A 22,414-nucleotide genomic window follows, 5' to 3' on the forward strand; every position below is an offset into this window, starting at 1 on the left:
AATCAGAAAGAGGGAGAACAAAGGTAATTCTGTAAGAAAAATGTTAGAATGACGAACAACTTGGAGAAAAACTTACCTGATTATGGTTTTAAATACCAGTAAAGCTAAGATGTAAGAAGGGATGAAACATAGATGGTAATCTGTGATCAGTAGCTTTTTTTTTTTTTGATAGGAAGATGCAGCTGATCAACTACAAGTGCACAGCTTTTTTGTCAGACCCTGGGAACTGACTGCATGTCCTGAGGGCTTGCTGTTCAACGTTTATATTCACTTTAAGCATAATTTAATGTGTTTATTTTCCTGGATGTTCCCCTCTTCCTATTGTAATTGATAAACTTTCTAAGTTTAAAAGGTAGCTTTTTTTTCTGCAGTTACTATATGGAAGTGAATGGAAACTAAAAATATAATTTTGTGTTTCTGTGGGGTGAATAGTGCATTGAGTCCGAAGACAAACACGCAAGCCAGCAGAGCAGGCATGAGGTAATAGATGTGGTCTGTGAGCCAAATGTGAAATAAGAAACATCTGCAGTTTGTATTTTGAAGTTCTGTTTTATGCAAATGCTGTATCTGGAAGCAGGAAACTCACAGGAGTGCCATCAACAATTGGACTGAGTTTTTGGTCTTGCTCCTGTGATGAAATGAAAGCAAACCTCTTTCTTTCCTGAGAAGGGTTAGAATTTAATCATTGGGTTGACCTTAAATAACTACAGCTAAATGCTGTGTGTGTATAAATTATAAAGTGTGTTAAGAATTTGAGTTCTTGTTTTATGTGCTTTCTAGAGCGGAAATCAGGAAGGCAGAGCCCATTATTACATACTGTGTCAGTCTTAAGGATTTTGCTACCTTTTTAGATAACAGAATGCTGTGTTGAACACAGCTTTCTGCTAGTTGAACAGATTTTGTCCTCCTCAGTGTAGCCAGCCAGAGATTTATGCCTATCTCGCTCCAGTTTAGAATGTGCCACAATGTGCAATTTGGCAGTAGTGTAACCCTAGTTACTACCTAATTGCTGAGAGGCCTCAGACCTGTATGTTCCCACTCCCTCCTTGGCGCTGCTTCTCGTCTGACCCCTTGCTGAGCAAGCTTAGGAAATCAAATTAGCAGATAACCTTTTCCGTAAGCAGGAACAGTTTGTTCCTGAACCCCTTTCTGTGGGCTCTGGAGTGGCAGGGCTTATGCTGGGCAAGCAAAGGTGTCTGCGAAGGGTGAGCAGCCTTTGTGTAGCAGCTGACCACAAGATCCAGCCAGCTCTAATGTCAAACAGCGTTCTCAGCTCAAACCCATTTTAACCAGCAGCATAAGCTGGCCAGCTGGACTCTTTGATGGAAAGACAGAGCTGTGCACCTCTTACTTTCTATAGACACTGGCGTGGGGGTTGATAGACAGTGAGCTACCTGATTATGTCTTTAAACTGCCTTGGCAAGATTTTCTAAAGCTCATCTATCAAAATGACGCATTTATTATTCTTAGTTCCCATTGTTCCTTCTAAATCACACACGTTCCTGCATGGGATCCCTTGTAACTTGTTGTCGTACAGTCCCGTACACGTGTGTAAAGTTACAAAAATGGGACCTTGTGAAGGTTCACACTGAAATACTGTTTTGTACAGAAGAAAAGGTTTTATAGCTATAATTATCTGTGATGAGAGGTTGTGCATTGAGCCGCTTCTCTAGGGGAGGAAAAATGAAACTGTTTAACTTTTATTAAGAAATTTGAGATGCAAAAGAAGCCAGAGATTTGGCTTCTTTAAATTAGGCTCTCAACTTACTTTAAATTAGGCTCTCAAGAAATTGAAGCACAAGTTTATGTTCCTTAAAATATGACCATAGCTAGGTTTTTATAATTGATGTTGCCAATCAAGTGTATGTGTATTTTGAGGATTTTCTTCTTTCTCTCCTACTTTAATTTTTTTCCTCTACTATTTTATGATGTTTTTCTCTCTCTCTGGTAAATGAATTCTTTTCCACATTAACAATACAGAGGACAGGTATGGGCCTTTGTATACCAGGCAGTGTGTTATCAGGCTGTACAAGTAAAAATGTTGATAAAAAAGTCTCTCTCTCAATATTCTTCTATTTAAAGTCTTGCATTCCTGTTTTTCTTTTCCTGCTTCCCTCTATATCTGTACATTTTTATCTTTCTGCATACTTAGGATTGCTCTAATCAGTTTCCAAATGAAAAACTAGAACTTGGTTAAATGGCTTGCAGGCTCTGTCAATAAAGCACTCTAATAAAGAATATGAGTGCTCGGAATGAATCATACTTTAGCGATCTGACACTGTGCTCTTGAGAAACTGAAATGTAAAAATTCAGTAGTTCAGGGCTGTCATTTCATCCTACCTTACCCGGCTTCTTATTGCACTTAGATTAAACTGCATCATCCACCTACTCTGAGCTGCATTCATGTGAGAGGAGGGACTAAGGCCTTCTGGTATCTGAGTTCATGGCCAGCTGGTAAAGCTGTGAGCTTCCACCACCTCCAGAGCGTTTGTGAAAAGGATCCTGAAATTGTCAACTGGCCACCTTCCCTGAAAGCGTTAGAAATCCTCTCTTTCCACTGTACTGCTCATCCTGGAAGAGAAGAGGTTTCATTGTAGACCTGGAACTTGTTTTGGACATTTGTTTTAATAAAAGTTGCAATTTATTTTGCGGAAGGATCATAGAGATGAAGTGCACCTAGGAAGTATGTGTCTAGGTGGTTAGGCTTGAGATGCCAGTTTTTAAACATTATTTTCAAAAGTATTTATAAAGAATTTATTTGTCCAAATAAGTTTTCTTTTTGCCTTTGTCTACAAGGAACACTTACATGTCTGGATCTTTTTATCGTGTCAGGATATCAGATTGACTGAATGCACCTTATCATTTGCTTCACCTTTGACTGAAGGAGGCTGCCATTGAGCCATTCTATTGCTGACTCTCAGCTTTTTTTAAAACCCTATATAAATGTGTTTAAGTATGGCATCTGCTCTTGTGTCTACTTTTGAAAAGGTTTTTTTTTAGCATTTTAGATTCACCTGCCTCCATTTCCTTTTCTCACTGTATTGTCTTAGTTAAAAAAAATAGAATATTTTTGGCAAAGACTTGTGCATGAAACATACCCCAGAGTGAAGTCGTCTTTAATCTTTCAGCAGTAGTGATTTTGCATATATGATGAGTAAACAAACATTTTCCAGTGGAAGAAAGGTTTTTTTCCTACAATACAGCAAATGGGTCACTGAGAGACCATTTGTGGGTTTGTTTGTAGACTTTTCCTTTTGAAAAGAGGTGTGGTTACTTAGCCCTATGGGACAGGGAGAGAGTGCAGAAGAGAGTCTATGACACCCTGAAAAATTCCTTGAGAAAGAGGGGTCTGTGTAGGAGTTGGGATAAATTCATCAGTATCAGGGGATCGTGCAAGTAGATGTGGGAGAACGAGCTTGGAGGTGAGTTGAGTTGTTTCTAAATACTGTTGTGTGATCTTCTGGCATAATTAGCAGGGGTTTGGGTAAAAGTACAGATGGTGAGGGTGAACTAATTAACTTTGGCAGTGTCTTTGGGCTGAATGCTGACTCTATTTCCATGGAAGAGCTTCAGGCAGGCTTCAGTGCCATCCTGGCATGAAATACTATTGTACAGCCTGGTCACATCCATGATGACTAGAATGGAGCTTTGCTTATTTGTCAGTTTTGATAGTACTGTAGTGAGATATCTCCTTCAGAATCCTTTGACTGTATAAATTTACACTGGCTGTCATGGGTGATTCACTTCTGGTCACAATCTATGTCAGTCATGGTGTGGAATAGAAAAATCAATATCCTTAAATTAGGATGTATCTGTTGTGAAACCCAGTTAAGTCTTTGGCTGCTGCTTTCCATTCAGTGTCTAGGTAAAATAATAATATCGTAGCTGTCACTTGAAAATAATAATCTTTACATACAAGCATTTTTCAGGTATTTTAGGAAATAGATATTAAGATGGTGGTGTGATTATTTTGTGTATGTATATCAAATGGGAACTGTGCATGCCACTGAAATTAGGAGTGGTAATGATCCAGAATTAACTAGGAGACTTTCTGCCAGCAGTAGCTGACAGCATTTTGTAACACACAGAAAAAGATACATGTTTTTGTGGAGTGAAATTTCAACAACTGTTCTCTCTTAATAAGTAATCTACTTCCTGCACTTAATATACTTAGTTGTAAACGGATCTGTTTTAAATGTCTAGTCTGGAAACACAGGACTATGTTGGTATATTTAGCTGGCCAAATTTAAGAAGGTAGTCAACTTTTTGTATAAACAAGGCTCCTTCTGAGATTTGTTTGGAATCTCATGTGTATTTTGTCATGTTTGTTGATGGAAATTACAGCTGGGTAGGATGACACTACTCTTCTTTCTCTTCTGGTGAATCTTATGAAAGGTAGATTTTTCTAGCCTGGTAAAGAATGATCATAGTCAGATGGTAATATACAGTTTAGCAGCACAAATATCTCTTAGAAGTTTTTGCTTGCTTTTCTTATCCCACTGTATTTTGGGCAGATGGACACTAGCTGTTGATTGGCAGACTTGAGATTAGAGCAGCAGGGTAAGGCAGGTGTGCTAACTGAGCAGTGTGGGGACTCCTGTGTATCTTCCTCTCTTATATTTGGTTCTTCTAGTGTAGGCTGTTTTCTGTGTGAAAGGTCATATATTTGCAGAGAGCTGTTCAAAAAGGAGCTGGGGACCATAGAACAGGGTGCATAGCCATTGGTGATTCCTCATAACTTGGCTTGGAAAGTTAGTTTCAAATAAAGAAAGTAATAAATTAATTTTTAAATAATGTCTTGGACTAATGAGTTCTATCAGGCCCTATTTTATGGGTTACTTACTGTTGAGACCTAAATATTGAGTCTGTTCCTACTATCTTGTTGCTTGTATTTATTTATGGTAGTGGGTTCAATCAGCTTTGAAAAGCTTTCTTTCATGTAGACACTTGTATTTTTGTAATGGCCTTCTATGGAGTAGAGTCATCATTAGTTCAGCAAAGTAAAACAGTGATGCAGATATGCCATGAAATACTAAAAAGTGTAGACTCCTGGAATACGTCATTAGCTATCTTTTTAGAAGAAACAGAGCATGTTTAATGTCAGGGAGGCAAAGAGAAAGCATTTCTGGGAAGTGATCATGGGCAGCCGTGTTCTGTTGACATACCTAAAATAGGTTAAAACCCACATCCAGTTTACATACTTAAAATCTAAAATAATTGTCTTTCTTGGGACATACCCCTTGTAAATGTAGAGGTTTCTCCTGAGCAGTAGAAGCCCAGGGAGAAAATGAGTGTGTTCCACCCCATGCCAGCCACTGTCCATATCTCTGTGTACAGGTTGGCTGTAAGGGGAAGGCATTATCCTAATGACAGCACTGTGGGCACTTTCCTGCCGGCTGTGCATCCAATGGGTAGTGAGAAGGAGTGCCTGAGTGAAGAGACTCTTCTGGAGCCCAGGGCACTGTGCAGACAGACTTGAGTATTTTTCCTGGAAAGCCAGATGGGATCTGGCTGGTCTGTGCTGAGCCAAAGCCAATAAACTCTTGCTGGCCTCATGCTGGTCTGTGGGTAGCTATGGATGTGTACCAGTACTTAGCTCTTAAGGCCTGCAAGCTCAAGGATCAGGCTTCATGAGTTAACTTAGTGATGCTGAACTTCCCTTGGGTGCAAAAGTGCTCAAGAAGGCATTGCATTAATTGTGTGTTGTGCCAGTGTGTCCTCTTGGACCTCTATTCAGCACCACACAGGGGGCTTGGTGTGTCCCAAGACTGTGTAGGTGTAAAACTGAGAATAGACTAGAGCAGGGTAATCCATTTGTAATGCCTATTGTTTTCCAAAATTGTAGTACCTATTATTTTCTCAGCTTACAGTACCTGTAGAGACCCCAATGAGGATGACTGTCTGCCCCCTCTAGTATGTTAACCCTTTTTGTTGAGACTAGTTGCACTGTGCTATTGCATTTTTTAGGATATATTGCACCAATGTTTGGAATGTGAGAGACTCCTGAGATGTGGTTAAATGCTGGAACAAGCTGCCCAGAAAGGGTGTTGGAATCTGTGTCCTTGGGGGTGTTCAGGACTCAGCTGGATGGGACCTTGGAGCAGTCTGATCTCATTAGCCCTGCTTTGAGCTGGGGGTTAGAGTGGGTGACTTCTGAATGTCCTTTCATAAGTTACTCTGGTTCTGTGGTATTTTTAGCTCTTATTCCTCAAAGTTCCACCAGAGTGAAAAGTATCTCTCCCCTTTGGGGGTTTGCATATGGATGGTTATAGGTTCATGTACTGAGTATTTTTCTAACCAAGAAATCTAAAGGGTTCGACACTTAATACTGTGTTAATTTAACGTGCAGTAGTGGTACCATTATCTGCTGCATTTCTTTTAACACTTTTTTAATGTCATAAAAGCTGAAATGTCACCAAAGTGTTGCATAGTGGAAAACAGCATGATAAAGGGTAAACCAGTCTAATTTTCTCTTCTATAAATGTATTTGAAATGTCTCCTAAATCAGAACTGTCTCTGATTTAATTAGCTGGGCCTCCCATAAGTCAGCATTACTCTTGCTGGAATAGCTAGATGCAGCTTGAGATGTATGAAGTGGAACTCTTGTGAAAAGTAGCCCTATTTAGAGGGAAAAATTATTGTTCCCAAAGCAGCCAGACTATTTAGTGAAAAATGTGCTGGATGGTAGGAGAGGCAGAAATGTCCCAGATTCCCACTAGCTGTATGCAAAACTTCAGTACATTAGGTGATGGCACAGAGAGGATGGTATGAAGAATGACACCTGGAATGGTGTTCCCTTAGAATCTTGGCTGGTGCCCCTTTAGAGGGTGTGACTGGTGAGCCACAGGCAAGTGTGTTCATGTGTGGCTCCTCTGGTCTTGGAAGATACTCAATGGAATAGTTGAGACTTTTGGAGAGGAAAAACTAAGGAAGAGAAGGAAATACATTACACAAGATATTGCTAAAGTGGAATGATGTGGGAGGAGAACTGAGTGATTTTGAATACCAGGAGAAAAGATAGGAAAATGTGTTAAAGGGAAGAAGAGGCAGTAACCTCAATGGAGAACAAAGTTGAGGCAAATGAGATAGACAGGCATATTTAAGACCTTCAAGAACCTACTTACAGAAAGTAGACTGTTTTAGATGTCATCTTACAGTTAAATAGCACATGCAGTAAGGAATTGACTGTGTAAGTAGGTATTTAGTGTGTTCCTCAATTTACAGTTGACTTGGCAAGCAGCTGTTACCACTCTGGCTAGTAGGTCTAGTGATCTGGCTGCTATATGGGGAGTATGTGTGTATTCATATATGTAGGGGTGGGGAGATATATATATATATATATATATATATATACACACACACACACACACATATTCATTTTTATATACTTTTCCAAACTACTTAATTTGCTGGAAAATGAGTACAGCTGGAATTAGCAATGATCTGCAGATATCATTGCAGAGTTAAATTGATGTTATGACTTTGGATGGACACTGCTGAAAATGTTTGAATGACCTAAAAATAACCACATGTAGCACAAGAGACATTGTATGTGAACTGATACTTCTTCATGAGTCATTTCCTGCTGAAAGTGCTGCACAGAGCTAACTGCTAGAGGGGCTGTATGTATGGGATTATATATAGATGAAGTGCAGCCGTGCTTTTTTCCAGGGTTCTTTATGTAACTCTGTTGGTTCAGAGTGTGAGTGTGGTGATCAGTAGTCTGCCTATAAACAATTCTCAGATTTAGATATTGGCAATTGGAAATTGTAATGGCTGTCTGGGGTTGTACTCTGTGATATATATTCTCTTGAGGTTGACTATTAGAATATGTGGCCTACTTTAAAAACTCCTTAAGCAGAGGAACAGTTTGCTGCTCTCAATTGTAATATGTAATATTTTAATAATTATTTGAATTAAGATAACCAAAATGAAGCAAACTGCAAGATGGATAGATGTCTCACAAACACAGCTTGTGTGCAGCTACGATGTGCCTTCTTCAGTTTGTAGTCTGTCTTGACCACTGAAAACTACTGATAACAGAGAAACGTAATGAATTACTTAAGGTATCAGTGTTGACGATTTCACTGCTGGCTTTATTTTATCACCTAGGTCATGGGGTTTATGCACAGTTGGAAATGACTGTATCTCACTGGCCAAATCTTCAGCTGGTTTCTGGCCTAACATTTGTTCATGTCTTTGTATTTGAAGGCATGCAATGCAAAAATCTGCTGTGAATTGAGAATCAGTTCTAGGATAGGAGTCATGTGATAGTTGTTTTGTTAATGTTTGTGTAAGAATAGTATAAGGATCATGTTTTTAAATAGTAAAAATATATGTATTGGAACTTTTGGGAAGGTTTCACCTAGCAAAAGGATTTTAATTTTAAAAAAATAATATCCCAAGTCATAGGCACAGTCTGACTCAAACTTGAACTATGAAACGGAGGATTCAGTTTTCATCTTGACAGATATTTTATTGTTGCCTTCTGTACTGTGTTTGTAATGACAGAATTCTGGCTTCTTTTTTTTATAGGCTCAGATTATTCCTCAGTGGGATGGTTACCTGGTACTGAATCCCTGTGGCAGAGCCCAACGATTTCATCAGGCAGTCAAAGCAATCCTGTCAGAAGACACAGTATAGCTTCCGACAGCGGGGACACTGGGATTGGTACCTCCTGTTCTGATAGTGTGGAAGGTGAGTTGACACTCTTAAGTTTTGGCTGTTTCTGAGAAAACAATCCAAAATGTTTTGAAGGTATGTTTCCCAAAAGAATCAAAGCTACTGAGCGCATGCAGTTTTTTTTTTTCCTTGCTGGACCAAGTAATTGTTTCGGTGAGGTTTGATTAATTTAGTTCTGCCTGAGTTGTGTGCATTAACTTGCATCTCTGCCACAAAGCTGGTACTTGTGTTACATCTCTTGATAATTGCAGTAACAAGAAGTGCCAGATTTATGCAGGGAAGTAATGTCCTGTACTACAGCACTTGATGAACAAGTGGTAAAAGCATAAAAACTTCTGAGGGAGTTTATGAAAGGACAATACTTTCTGGTATTCATTGTGTGTGTCACATTGTGTGTGTCAGCAAAGAAAGCTTCTCATTAGGGCTGGGAGGAAAATGGGGTTTGTTATGTTATCATCTCTGCCTTCTGGTGGTAAGTAATTTAGGTTTCATTGCATGGCATTTGACACATAGTCCAAGGTCTTTGAGAAGAATAACAATATCTAAGGATTGTTAAAAATTAGTTTGGATTAAGTCACGATTACCCAAAGGTGTTCTTGTTAGGAAGGGGTGCAGCCTCTAAGGTGGCAGCATCTCCATTACATTGGCACCCTCCCTATTCAATGTGTAACTGGAATTAAGCCTGAATGAGACAGAAATTAGGCCATAAGAAGACTTGAGGTTTTCTTCTTGAATAGCCTTATTTCCCAGTAAGATTTTCAAGACAGATAACGACAGCAGGACTGTGGTATACTTTTCTCCACCATCTTTCTATGTGTGATAAATTTTTCAAAAGGATAGCTGAAATGAGGGAGAACAGGAAGAGTTACAAGAAATGAGGTAAGGAATGCTGAATCAATGTAAGACAGAAGTCTCTGTGAGGGACTGAGCATTCCTGAGGAGAGGTCCAAATGCCTCAGTTAAGTATATCAGGCTCTTTGCTCATGAGAAAATCCTGCAACACCGTCTTTGTGTTGCATCTCTTGGTCAGAAAGGAACGCATAGCTTGCTTTCTGCTTATTTTCATTTCTAAACAGTTATTGGCTTTGGCAAAATAAAGGTTTTGCTCAGATATTCTAATTCTTGGGTGTAAAACTGAAATAGTAAATGGCTATTAATGCAGAAGCCTCATTGGTTGTTTTTTTTATCTCCCAGGAGATGTAGGGGGGAATAAAGCACTCTAATGCTATGTGTATATATATAGCTTTACAATCACTCTCAGCCAAATGTTGCACAATAGTATTTTAAGATGCAGCATTTAGATTAAAAACATGCCCTCCCCTCCTTTGTTTTGAGGGCTTCTCCATTGGAGGGGCGGGATGAAGGAGAGGAAATGAAACAGCAGCTCCTCATCAGATGTTCTGTTCACCTCTTTAGGCGAGAGAATATCTGTTCAGGGCCAGGCGGGGGAAGACTGTGCTGAGGGGAGAGTGAAACAAAGGGGGGGAAAGTTGCCACATCAGGTAGTTTGTGAAGTTTGTCTCTGGCAATGCTTGAGAATGGTCAGTTCTACTGTATCTTTTATATTATCCATTTCCTGCCACCTTGTTTGTCTTTTCTACTACTTAAAGTTTTTTCAGTGTTACAAATAAAGGAGGGAAACCTAACCGAAATGAAAATTAATGGAAGAAGCATGTGACAGGCTTGGAAATAGATTATATACATATATATGTTTTTAGTGGAAGGGGTTGTTGCCTATGATACCTAGTTGTCTGCATCTCTGAAGCTGCCCCCTCCCCACATCCACAAAAAGAAAAGAGTATCGTTGTCATCTGTGAGGCTGCCAGGCCAGACTGGTAACTGCAGAGTTGATGCTGGCCATCTGCTGTCAATGTGCTGCTTGGGAAGAAGCTCCTGGGGCTTTTTCAGAGCAATATTTTTTTCACAAGTCAGCAGATTATTACAGTTTTTAACAATGCTCAGAAAATGAATTGTGGCCTTGCTATTTCCTTTATATTATGTCCACTAAAACTGAAAAACTTACTTTGAGAATTAGGATTAATATCTACTTTAATTCATGAGGTTGCAGGTGAATTTATTTGTATCGATGTGTAGTTGCTAATAAATACAGTGGTGCAGGGAATGGAGCTCAGGTACATTTGAAATGTATCTTTACAGGTTTTCTTTCATGGCATGTAAAATGTTCCTTCAAATCCATCCTCTTGTTCATACTTCATTTTGGGAACACTTGTTCTTTTTGGAAATGCGGAGTTTCAAGAATAGGGACAAGTATCTCTTGTGTTTGGCTCAAACCTACATGATTTGGAGGGGAGATGGGTTTTGACATAGATAAGAAAGAGAAACTTTTTATGTTAAAATGTATTAAGTTGGTTGTTTGTATATTATGTTGTGCAAAGGTAGGAAAATGAGGAAATGAAATAGCTAGTGGAGTTTCACTGTTGAAACTGTGCAATGTTGATGTGCACTGGGAAGCTGAGGAGAAACATTTATAAACCATAAATGTGGGGATGTTAGTTTGGATGAAAGAGATCTAAAACATTTAATTCAGCTCTTAATATAAAGATATAAAGGTGTTTTATCTCTGTGTAGACTACAGTTCATGTGTTTGGGTTTTTTTAGTTATTTATTTATTTGTTTCCTGTCAGTAAGTTGTTCTGGATTCAGATCAACTTTTGGGCAATACAGAAATAATTCTGCATTCTGTACGGAGCACAAGGAAAAGATTTTGATACAGTCTTTTCCAGATTCTTTTCTTTATACACTTAACTCTGTTTGTAAGTCAACTGTGTTACTACTGTTTTCAACTTATCCTGTACAAGTCTGTGTGAATAGTTTACTCTGGGCATTGATTGCTGCTAAGTCTTCTGAAAGACCTCATGTCCTCTGTTAAAAGATATGATGGAAGTGAAACATTTAGCCCTGTGATTCTGTTGGAAAGTTCCTGCATTTCTGGTAGAGAAGGAGGATGAATCACGTGCAATAAAAGATTTTAGTTGATGGCCAACAGCTGGTCAACTATCAGTGAAGACTACCTGAATGGTCTTGTTCTTGTTTTCCTTCCCACTGTCAGCAGTGAAATTGGCAGACATAGCATTTGTGGCTTATGTTTATAGGGACAAAAGATAGCTCCCAACATCGGCTAACAGCTGTGCTGCGTGTAGGCCTTTAGATTTAGGTTGTCTCTTAAACTTCAGACTTTGACCGAAAGATTGTTGTTACTATTTCAGAACTAAAGCTAAAAGAGGAAACAAGGTTAAGGGGAGGTGGGTGGCAGAAAAAAGCCTGTCTTGTAATGAAAAAGTGCAGGAAAAAAGTTCTGAAAACCTTCAGTTATGTGATCTTGTCTCTTTGTCTGATTTGGAAGTCTTTCAAATGGAAGCAGATTTTAGTAAACTTCTAAATAATGACTCTTCTGATTTTCTGTCTACTTTAAATGCATGCTCTAGATTAAAGTGCTTCTCTTATAGTTTACAGTCTGTTAGGAAAAAGGCATGGAATACTGTATGAAAATGTGAATGCATTCATGAAACGTGACGTTTCCTGTTCTTCATCAGCAATGATAGCATTTATACTTAGTTTTTAATAGCCACTGTGATACCTGTGTATAGCCATTCTTTCAGTACCACTTACATAAGAAACATGAAGTCCATATTTTAAGTATTTTTGAGGCTGTTTTTATTTGGGTTACCTAATTAGAGAACCAGGGTCTTAGTGGAAATTAAATGGGCTGTAAATCCCAGCAGAGCCCTTTCCCCTGTGCACATTCTGAGTTTTGCCTTTTGGACAGGAGGAATAATAACTAGATATTGATGTGACAAGATACAGGGCCCATGGTTCTTGCAGGCCAAATATTTTCCTCCATCAGATAAGCTTGTTGTGCAGTGAAAAGTTCCTTATAAAGCAGATCTTTCTCCCTTACTGTTAAATGCCATTCTTGATTTAACATTTCTGATTGCAAATTAATAGGCGTGAAAATTTATAGAATGTTGCTTTCCGGAAGAGAGAAACTGGATGCAGAGAATCAGAGTTATTACTTCTTCAGGACTTGATGTTCTGCTAGTTCAACTTTTTTTAAAAACTTTTTTAATAACCCCCTCCAACGACTTCTGTGGAATGCTTAGCTGACAGAATAGGAACTTGTTTTAATGTTATGAGACCCAGAGGAATCTCTTGGCTTTCATTTTGAATGGAATATGTTATCTTTTTACGGGATTAAAAAAAAATCTAATTAGTTGAATTTAATTGTAGCATTTCTTGATACACCAGGGAACATGGTACAGCTGGCACCAAAGTTACTTGGTTTTGCTATTTCAAGCACTCTTTCTTCTAGCAGGTCCCAAGCATGGTATTCTAACACTTTTTTTTCCCATGAAAGAAAAAAAGTTGATAAATATAACTATTGAATATAGTGAAAGGCAGAACTGAATTTCAGGAAACAAAATCTAGTTATGAAGTATCTTGGAGGGGGTTCTTATTGGGGGGGTTCTTTTAGTTTAGCATGCTGCTAAGAGTGATGGGATTGGCAATGTATAGGTGGAACGTGCAAAGTTTGTGCCATCAGTTATGGTGTCACAAAAGTGCAACAGCACTAGGATCGTAGATCTTGAGAGCTGACGACTTACTTTATGCTCTCTTTCTCTCTTGTGTTCTGTGATCTTGAAAGATGATGGATTTTCAGAGAAGTCCCAGTCTTAATTGAGTTGAGGTTAATCTCTATGCCCTTGGATCCTGGCAAGTATTGGCATATGTTTGGTAAAGTAGCTTGATTATTTGTAGGATAGAAAATAATTATGCTCGAGGCATTTTTCCTTGGTTTCCTTCCTCTCTGCTTGCCAAGTCTGACATTTGAAGCAGTATCCAGCCCTCTGAGTCAGCCTTATTGTGTTACTCAGATATTATCTATCCTGACAATCAGAAATGTGCACTTCACTTAAGGCTATATTAAACTTTAGTCCTTGCAGAAGTGGTTTTACCATCCCTTGCTAGAATGAAGTGTCTGTATAGCTGAGAGGAATATAAATATTAATGTTCAGAGCTTGGCTGTTTATTTTCTTTGGGGGTTTAGGATTTAAACAAAATTTAAACAAGGGTTATTTCAGATTCTAGTAACCTGTTTCCAGGATTTAAGGAATAGGAAAAAATTATGCTAATAAATTTCCTAAAATAAGACATGGAGAAGTTGCTTCAAACAACAGTGACATATTCCCTGTGTGAGCATGTGTACTCTGAATTTGAAATGGGCTGAAGCAAAACTAAAGGCACTTACTAGTTTCACATATGAATGCTCTGCAGAGAGAATTAGCTGCTGCTTTAACTTCATACTTTGCCTTCTTTTGTGATAGTTTCTCCGTTGGAATAAGCTTACAGTATGCACATGCTCACATGTCTCACATTAAAAAATAATAGCAGGTTTTGTTTCCAGCTAGTGGGAGTGTTCTGCCCAATGAACTCAGTGCATTTTGCCTTCAGCTAACATCAGTACTTCTTTTTCAGAAAGATGATTTCTGTTGTTCTAATCAGAAATAACTCAGGGAAAATAAGTCGTGCATACTTATGATTTAGCAGCATTCACCTGGTTACCGTGTATTTTGGAGCTATGTCGCTGAGTTGTATCAGAATTAATGTGATACAACAAAAGAAAGAAAGGAAAAACCCCCAAAACTTCAGGGTTGAGATAAAGACAGTTTACTAATGAAAGAAAAAGCAGACAAACATCAAGCACCACCAGCAGACCGATGTCCAGCCAGTCCCTGAGCAACAAATACTTTGGAAAAAAACCTGCCCCTCAGTTTTATTGCTGAGTGTGACATTGTATATTATGGAATCTCTTTGGTATTTCAGGTCAGCTGTCCCAGCTGTGTCCTCTCCCAACCTCTTGTGCACCCTCTCACTGGGATGGCAGAAGTTGTGATGCCGTGTGAGTGCCTTTCAGCAATAGCCGAGACACTGGTTTGTTACTAACACTGTTTTAGTCACCAGAGGAAAACACAGCACCACAGGGGCTGCCGTGAAGAAAACTGACTCTCATCCAGCCAAACCCTCTACGATCTCTGCCCCTTATTCCATATCATTTACATCATGCTTAGATGAAATATCAGGTAGTTGTTTTTAATTAACTGTATTTTTGGAGCGTGATGGATATCTGGTATTTGATGAGAAAACAAGGAGCATCATACAATGATCTTGTCTATATTTAGGTTAATATCATGAGACCTAGACGTGCCAATCATTATACATCTTTGCTGAGAAATTCCAGGGAGGAATTCACACTGGAAACATTCTGTAGCTAGTCAATATTTAATGTACGCATTCAAGTAGCATTTACCGCCTTGTCTGAAAAAAAAATCACAGGACTAATTTTTAGTCTTTTGCACTAAAGACAAAGTGGTGCACTTAGTGATAGGCCATAGTCATTTGGGATGTAGACAGCAAGTTGCTTATAGCCTGCTGCTGAGGAAGAAAAGACCTGTTGCTGCTGCCTGGAGTTCTAGCCTGGGTCTTGATGGAGGAGACTGGTTGTATCCCCCATAGAAAGGTTTGTAAACCTCTGGTTTTTAACAGTTTTACTAGACTATCTGTTCTTGGAAGGCTTATGCCTCACACTTAAGTCTTTATTCAACAGACATGTTTCTACCATAATGTATGCACAGATAAAACTTTTTCTGGTGTAAAGTCCAGTTAATGTGTTTAATGGCATCCTTCATTTTAGCCATGGTTTCAGTGTAGTGATGATAAATAATTTCTGTAAAAATGTTCTTTGAAGTAGAACATAAAAGCTCCCTGTTAGAGAACCTGTTTCAGGGCCTTGCATGTGTTTCTGTGAGGCTCTGAGGTCAGATGGACTGTTCCGTCAGTTTTGTCTGTATAAAGGCAGCAGCGAGAAAGAACAATGTGCAGAGGACACTTGCAGGAAGCGTAGTTACTCCATCTCACTTCCTTCATCTCTGACTTTCTTCAGGTTGGGGGAATTAAGTATGAGGAAGTGAAAAATGGGCAGCAAATGACGAAATAATTTGAATTGTGGGGACTGGTAATAGGAGGGGAAGGGGGAAAATCCTGCAAGAAAAAAAGCTGCCTGCTCACAGGCAGTTTGTTTGCAGTAACTTCACTTGAGTGCGGGTTGGTAACAACTGGCCTGTTTTCAGGCAGAATAGGTGCCAATTTGTTGCTTTTGGTATGCTAAATTTCTTGGGTAACAGTGACCGTTTGTTTTTAAAGCAGTTACTATCGTTGTCACTGTGCTTTTTTTTCTTTTCACCATTTTAAATGTTTCTTACCCACTCAGATTTAGAAGGAAAACTAGTGTGGGCTTTTCCCAATGCAGACATGGTAAAAGAAATCTCTTGGGTTTTTTATTTTCTTCCTTTTAAAGATCTGACAGATAAGCTTTCGGTATGACAATTGCGTTTGTGTCAGCTGCAGCCGTGAAAGTCAGCATTGTAGAAGTGCAATCAGCTACACAGAGGTCACTTCTTTGCCCCTGGAAGGGAGGGGCCTCTCATTCTACAGTGCGTCTTTTAAATGAGCACACGGCAAATTTTAATGTATGAAAACTGGGAATTGAGATGACAGTGGACTTGATCTATAGTTTTGATGTCATATTGAGCTGTCAGCAGTCTTCCAGTTAATTGCAGAGGTGTTTTGTTTTAAATAAGTTAAAGCCTAAAAAGTGGAGGCCTTGTGTCCTCTTGCCACTGTAGGATAGTCACTAAAATGCAGCAGTGAGTAGCCTTTTGATTGCAGGGTGAGAGTGTGGACCCTTGTCTGTTTCTCCCGGTTTAATTTGAGAGGAACCCTTTCACCTCTGTAACTAAATAATAAAAGAGCAAAAGTATCATGCTACAGATGAGACATCTGAATAAGCTGCCGTTGTAAACCAGTTGCTAAGAAAACCTTTGGATGTGTCTCCATTAAAAAAGTACCTTTTTTTGCTTTGTGTCATGATGACTTGTGAATAATATGAAAGGAGCGATTAAACTTCAAAAGAGTAGGTTTTAAAATGGGGGGGGTGTAATATTTTTTGTGTAATAAGTCTTGGCTGCTAGTCTTCGAACTCCTTGGTTTTCTGCCTGTGATGCTCTTTTTATTTCACTTAAAATTTGGACTGAAGTTAGATCTGTTTTGTCTGGATATAGATCCTGGACTTGCTTTTGTCCAGAATGACATTTACTTTAGAAGACAGAAGTTGAGCCTCATCCTGTGGAAGGCAGAATATTGACTCCTGTGAACAGAATCTGTTGTCTGCATTTGACTTTATTTTTTTTTCCTCCTGTTGTTAGTGGTGTGTTTTTATACAATCACCAAACAAAATCCCCAGCTCTTTACTGTGAAATCCTCCCATGTTCCCCACCCCCACAGTGTTTAAAAATCCTCTCATGAAGTGACCACATGGTGGCTTTGTGAAGGTTTGCTGGTTTATTTTAGTGCCCTCTGTTGATAATAAACCTCATAATGTGTGCTCTTGCCTCTTGACTACTTTGAAATTGTTGAAGGACAACAGTTGCCATTAAAAATGATTTTTCCACTGTAATTTAATGTTCTTCTAGTGTAGTTATCATGCATAAACTTTTCAAACTATTATACCTTACTCTGCTTATAAAAATAAATACAACTGGGTAGTGAATAGCTTTTTACTGAATATTCAAGCTTTTCCTGCAGAAAAACACTTCTGAGGCATTCCTAGTAGGAAAGGTTAGTTGCATATGTCTAAACAGTATTTTCTTTGTATGTGTGTATTGTTTTAAAAATGTCTATTAAGTAGCAAGATCAGAAAAAAAAATCGAAAGGCAGTTTAGGTGTCCAGTTAAGAATAAAATGATGTATGTTCTTAGAGGCAGAAAGGTGATTGGCAGTAAAAAAATGCGGTGTGTTTTATTCCCTCTAATGCAAAACATGTCTCTGACACTGGTCCTCTGTGCAGCATTTTTTAAGTTCTTGTAATAACAATGAAAACCAGAAAATATACAGGAGTAACTTCTCTAATTTGTGGGTCGATTTCTTCTTGTCTGGTATTGCTGTGATGTTCAGGAATTGCAGTCTCTTCTGCGCCCTGTTTTCTGTGCTGCTGTTCCTCCAGGCACTTAATCCTTGAATAGAAAAAATGGTAACAATAAAATATACTTGGAAGATGTTAGTAATGTGTTACATTTGTGGATTGCATAAACATAAATTAGCATCTCCCTCCTTGTTAGTTGTCCTTACATTACAATTTATGCCTTGTTGCTTAATGACTGGATGGTATTTATTTATTTATTTATTTATTTATTTATTTATTACTCACAAGAGTAAAAAGAGGCATTGAACAGAAAGTTTATAAGGATGTTGCTAGCAAATTCAGTGGATTGCAGGAGAAACCCCACAAGCTTAGTGTCCCAGAAGAAATCACATTCCTGTTTTGAGATGACAACATACTGCCTGACAACAATATGGCCCTGAAAAAGGGATTGGAAGTGGGGGAAAAAATGTTGCTTTCATCCTACCAGATAATAATTTAGCTGTGACATGAGGATCACCTCTTAAAAGTAAGGCACACCTGGTACTCAGTGCCTGTGACAAATTAGACCTGGCTGTAGGTTGGTTCCTTGCAACTCACCTGGTGCTTGAGAATTTAAATGCCACATCCTAGCTCATCTGAAAATATGAAGCAAATAGTTTAATTCAGATGTTTTTATTAAAATTAATGAGGATTTTAGTCTTTTTGAGAAAGAATTCGTGCTGCATATTTTCGTGCTATAGAATCACAGAAATGTGGTTTGGAAGAGACCGTTGGTGGTCTCTGTTTCCAGCCTTGTGTTCAGAGCAGGATCATCATCAACACAGACCAGGTCAGCCAGGACTTTCTCTTGCTGATTCTTGAAAACCTTGGCAGGCACCTCAGCCCCTTTGGATAACCCATTGCAATGCTACAGGAAGTCCTTGTGAAGAATTTTTCCCTAGTGTTCAGTCTGAACCTACCAAGCCACAATTTTTGTGTTGTTGGCCCTTATTTTATCTAATACTACCAAGAAAAGTGTGACCAATAAATTTAACCATTTGTCATTTATGTTCTTTTTTGGATAGGTGGGTTGGTTTTGGTTTGGTTTTGGTTTTGTTTTGGTTGTTGTTGTTGTTTTCTTTTTTTTTCCTGGCCAAAACTGTGTACTAGTTCAGTATTAACTCCTGTAGTTTTTAACAAGTCTAAATATTATAGAAGAGAGTTTAAATATATGTATATATTTTTGAAGTATCTTGCATTGAATGTGTTTGGGCTGCTATTCTTAAACATACAGGATGATTTTATTCTTGATGTTGGTTTGTGAGTCAGAAGTCTGTATCCTGTGCATTTTTAAGTTGTATGAGCTGTGATAAACTCTTAGTGGCACATCCTTTTCCATCAGAGGTTAGCCTATCGCTGTCAAAAGCTAAAATATATATTTTATATTTTCAAAAATATGACAGTCTTTCTAGGCTGATATAAACAATGGCATTTGTTGCATGAAGTGGCAAGAAGTTTTCAGTTTTCCTGTTACTAAATTTTACTGTAGGAGCACGTAGAGATTCTGGGCAGGATTATAGTTTATTGTTCTGTCTTATGTGCAAATTCTAGAGAAACAGATACTTTTTATCTGAGTGAGAGGTATTTTTGGATCAAGTTTTTCTTCAGAGATGATACAGTTAGAAGTACTCATTTCTTTCCCATTGCATCAGCTGTCTGCATGCACTCATACTTTGCTGTTGAGAGTGACGGCAAGGTTTTAGTTTTAATTAGATCAGCTTGAAAAGTGAATTAAAAATATGTTCAGAGTGCATAGAAAGGGAGTGGCATTCACTGGGGCATCATAATGGAGAAAAATGCTTATGATGAAAAAAAATCCTTTGTGAAGAAAACACACGTCAGAGGGGTTGGAACTTGATGATCTTTAAGGTCCCTTTCAACCCAAGCCATTCTCTGTTTCTGTGAAAGCAGTGCAACTTTTTGTGGAGGTTGCTTGCATATCTGTTGTCTCATAGCTTCTGAAAAGGTCTGAGTGAAGTGATTCATGGCTTCTGTAAAACTGGAAGCGAGCTGTCCCTGTGACATGTGGTCAGAACTGGATCTTACATTACTTTCTCCCTCCTTTCGACTCATGTCGGTATCTCCAGCTTCAGTATTCCTTTTCAGCTCTCCATTACTGGCCCATCTTCTCTCTCCTGAGGGAGTTCAGGGAGAAGAGAGGGGCTTGAAGTAGTCCCCAGAATAGGTATGCTTTCCACATTCAGACCTTTTCATGAAATCTCTCTCACCTTTGCCAGGTATTCAGATGATCTTACTCGCTGATGCTGAGGGGATGTGACAGAGGACTTCAGTACAGGATACCCAGCTGGATTAGCTTTACATGACAGCTGCTCCAGCTTGTTACTTTTTTATTTGTTCAGTGTCGGTTCCTTAAAAAAAAGGAAAGTGGTAAAAGGTTGGTTCTGGTCAGACTTCCTGTTTTACAGTCTTTGTAATTTCTGATGTTCCTTATGGCTGAATTCTTGTAAAACGTGGGTCTTGGCTTGAAAAGAACGGTATGTGATGTAAGTAAGAGAAGAAGCAGTCTTTGATTTATGCTGTTGGGATTTCAGCTTCTAGAATGTCTTTATGAGATAGTACAGTAGTACTTTATCTGTTTTTTTTTTTTCTCCTTGTTTTCCTTTGTGAAATGAGGTCTAGAAATGTTGCATTGTTTTTCTACACATTAAGACCAATGTCAGTAAGTGACATCATCAAACTCTTGTAGGATAGGAAGATGTGGTATACATGCAGCCATAATGAGTGAATAACAAAAATCAAAGGGTTTGTGTTTACCCGTGAGTGGAATTTAATTTTTTAATGGGAATTAAAATTTATGTATCCTTAATGGAAATTAGGATGGATTATTTTGTAAGGAGATAAAGAATGTGAAAAATTCAGAAGCTCTTAAGTACTTCTGAAGTTTTGGAATGAAATGGGACTTTGAAAGTAGGTAGGAATATTATGAATATATATGAATGTTTATTTTAGTTAGTACTGGCAGGTAGCATAGTCTAGTAGAATCAATAAAGCATGTGACTTACTGCCAAGAGTTCATGTTTATATGACTCTGGGAGTAGTATACCATTAATTTACTGTAAAAGTTAAAGTTAATTAGACTGGTGCTTATATGGATGGGTGTTATTCCAGTTTTTGGGAGGTAAATGTGGGACTTGATGGAGAGCATGTTACATGTGGTGGAGTTCTGTGTTTCAGAAGTCTGATATCAAACTTAAGGCATGGATTTTCTTTTTACCCTTTTCCTCTGAGACTTCCTGGTTTGTGAGGCTGGTTAAATCAGTGTATCTTTTTACATGTGCTTATTAACGGGCATTATATGCCTATTGTATGTGTGTATGAACTTGTGTGTATATATGTTAAACAGTTACCATGCTTGTTTTTCCAACGTCATTAATACTTTTGGCCTGTAAGAACTGAAAATATAAATTAAAATCTAAAAATAAGGTGTATTACAAAAATACAGGGTAAAAATATATTTGGAGTTTCTGTTAAGAAGTTGTTCTTGCATTCATTGTTTGTAATTGTTAATGAAGCAGTGGAAACAACTGTATCAATATTTCAGTATTCTAATTGTGTCTAATCTGCCTACAATGCTAGCCTAAGATGTGAATTTTGCAGTGGCTGATTAAAAAGTATTCTGTGGAATGTGAGGCATGGTAGTTTTGATCATCAAAAATCTTATGTGTCAGCCTCTCTTGTGAAGCTGAGGTGCATCAATAACCTTACACCACTTGAGTGGGAATGTGAAGATCTGTGTGTAGCTTCTAAAATTGCTACCCTTTGCAGAGTTTCAGATTTCATCCTGGTAGCTTGGATGTGGGCTGAATGCCATTACAATTTGCTATGTTAGGGATTTACTGCTGCTATTAGGTAACCCTGAAGAACACATTAGATACCGCATTGCGTAAAATGCGTGTCTTGTGTTTCTCTGGGGTGAAAGATGACTTCAATTATTAACATAATTAGACAAATTTAATATTTTTTTTAATTTAAATACTTGCTGGTAAGTATATGATTCAGACTTTCTGAGCTAGTGGTTATGGAACTGACTTTATTTCAGAGCAAGAGAACAGTTCCTGATAAGCTGTTTTCTCCCACACCAACTTTTATGATATACTTTGTCCCCTGCTTGTTTTAATCCAGAAGTAAGATCTGAAATTGAGTCTACCTTTTTAAGAGTTGATTTTTAATTTCTGTAACCTACTGTGCTAGAAATGCCTTAACGGAGGTGTTTCTGAGGCTGGAGAGCAGAGAAGAAATAGTTTTGGGTTTTTTTTGTTGTGTGGGTCATAGCACTGCTAATGTGCTTGGATACCACAGCGATGAGTACTATAAATATCCAAATGTATGAGCCAACAACTGGAAATAAATTTGTAAACACTAAATCCTTTCCATTATCAAAGGCAGCAATTGAAATATTCCCTACTCTCCCACCTCTTACTCTGTACTCTACTCTTACTGTGGACATCAAAAAACAAAAGAGACATACAAACTCTGTCTTCCAATATTCATGAGGAGCAAAGAGAAGTGATCACTAAACCCTTTGAAGAAAAGCATAACTCAGATTGTATGTGTTCAGGCTTGTTAGTTGTCTGTAAACCCCTCTGCTGTTCCTATATTATCTAAGAGTTAGTGTTCAGAAGACTGGGTAGCAATACAGGTAGCAGCATTTCAAGTAAGTGCAGTTCATACGTCTTG

General features: G+C 38.3%; 1 protein-coding gene across 2 annotated transcripts in view; it reads left to right on the forward strand.

Annotated features, from left to right (window-relative positions):
- Positions 1-22,414, forward strand: part of CEP85L (centrosomal protein 85 like) — a 144,839-nt gene that overhangs the window by 41,996 nt on the left and 80,429 nt on the right. For both annotated transcript variants that reach the window (XM_064649679.1, XM_064649678.1), the window contains exon 2: positions 8,536-8,697. In XM_064649679.1, coding sequence (XP_064505749.1) covers positions 8,536-8,697 — 162 coding nt within the window. The remainder of the gene's footprint in view (positions 1-8,535; positions 8,698-22,414) is intronic.

Source organism: Pseudopipra pipra, chromosome 3 (assembly GCF_036250125.1).
Source record: "Pseudopipra pipra isolate bDixPip1 chromosome 3, bDixPip1.hap1, whole genome shotgun sequence".
Taxonomy (NCBI): Eukaryota; Metazoa; Chordata; class Aves; order Passeriformes; family Pipridae; genus Pseudopipra; species Pseudopipra pipra.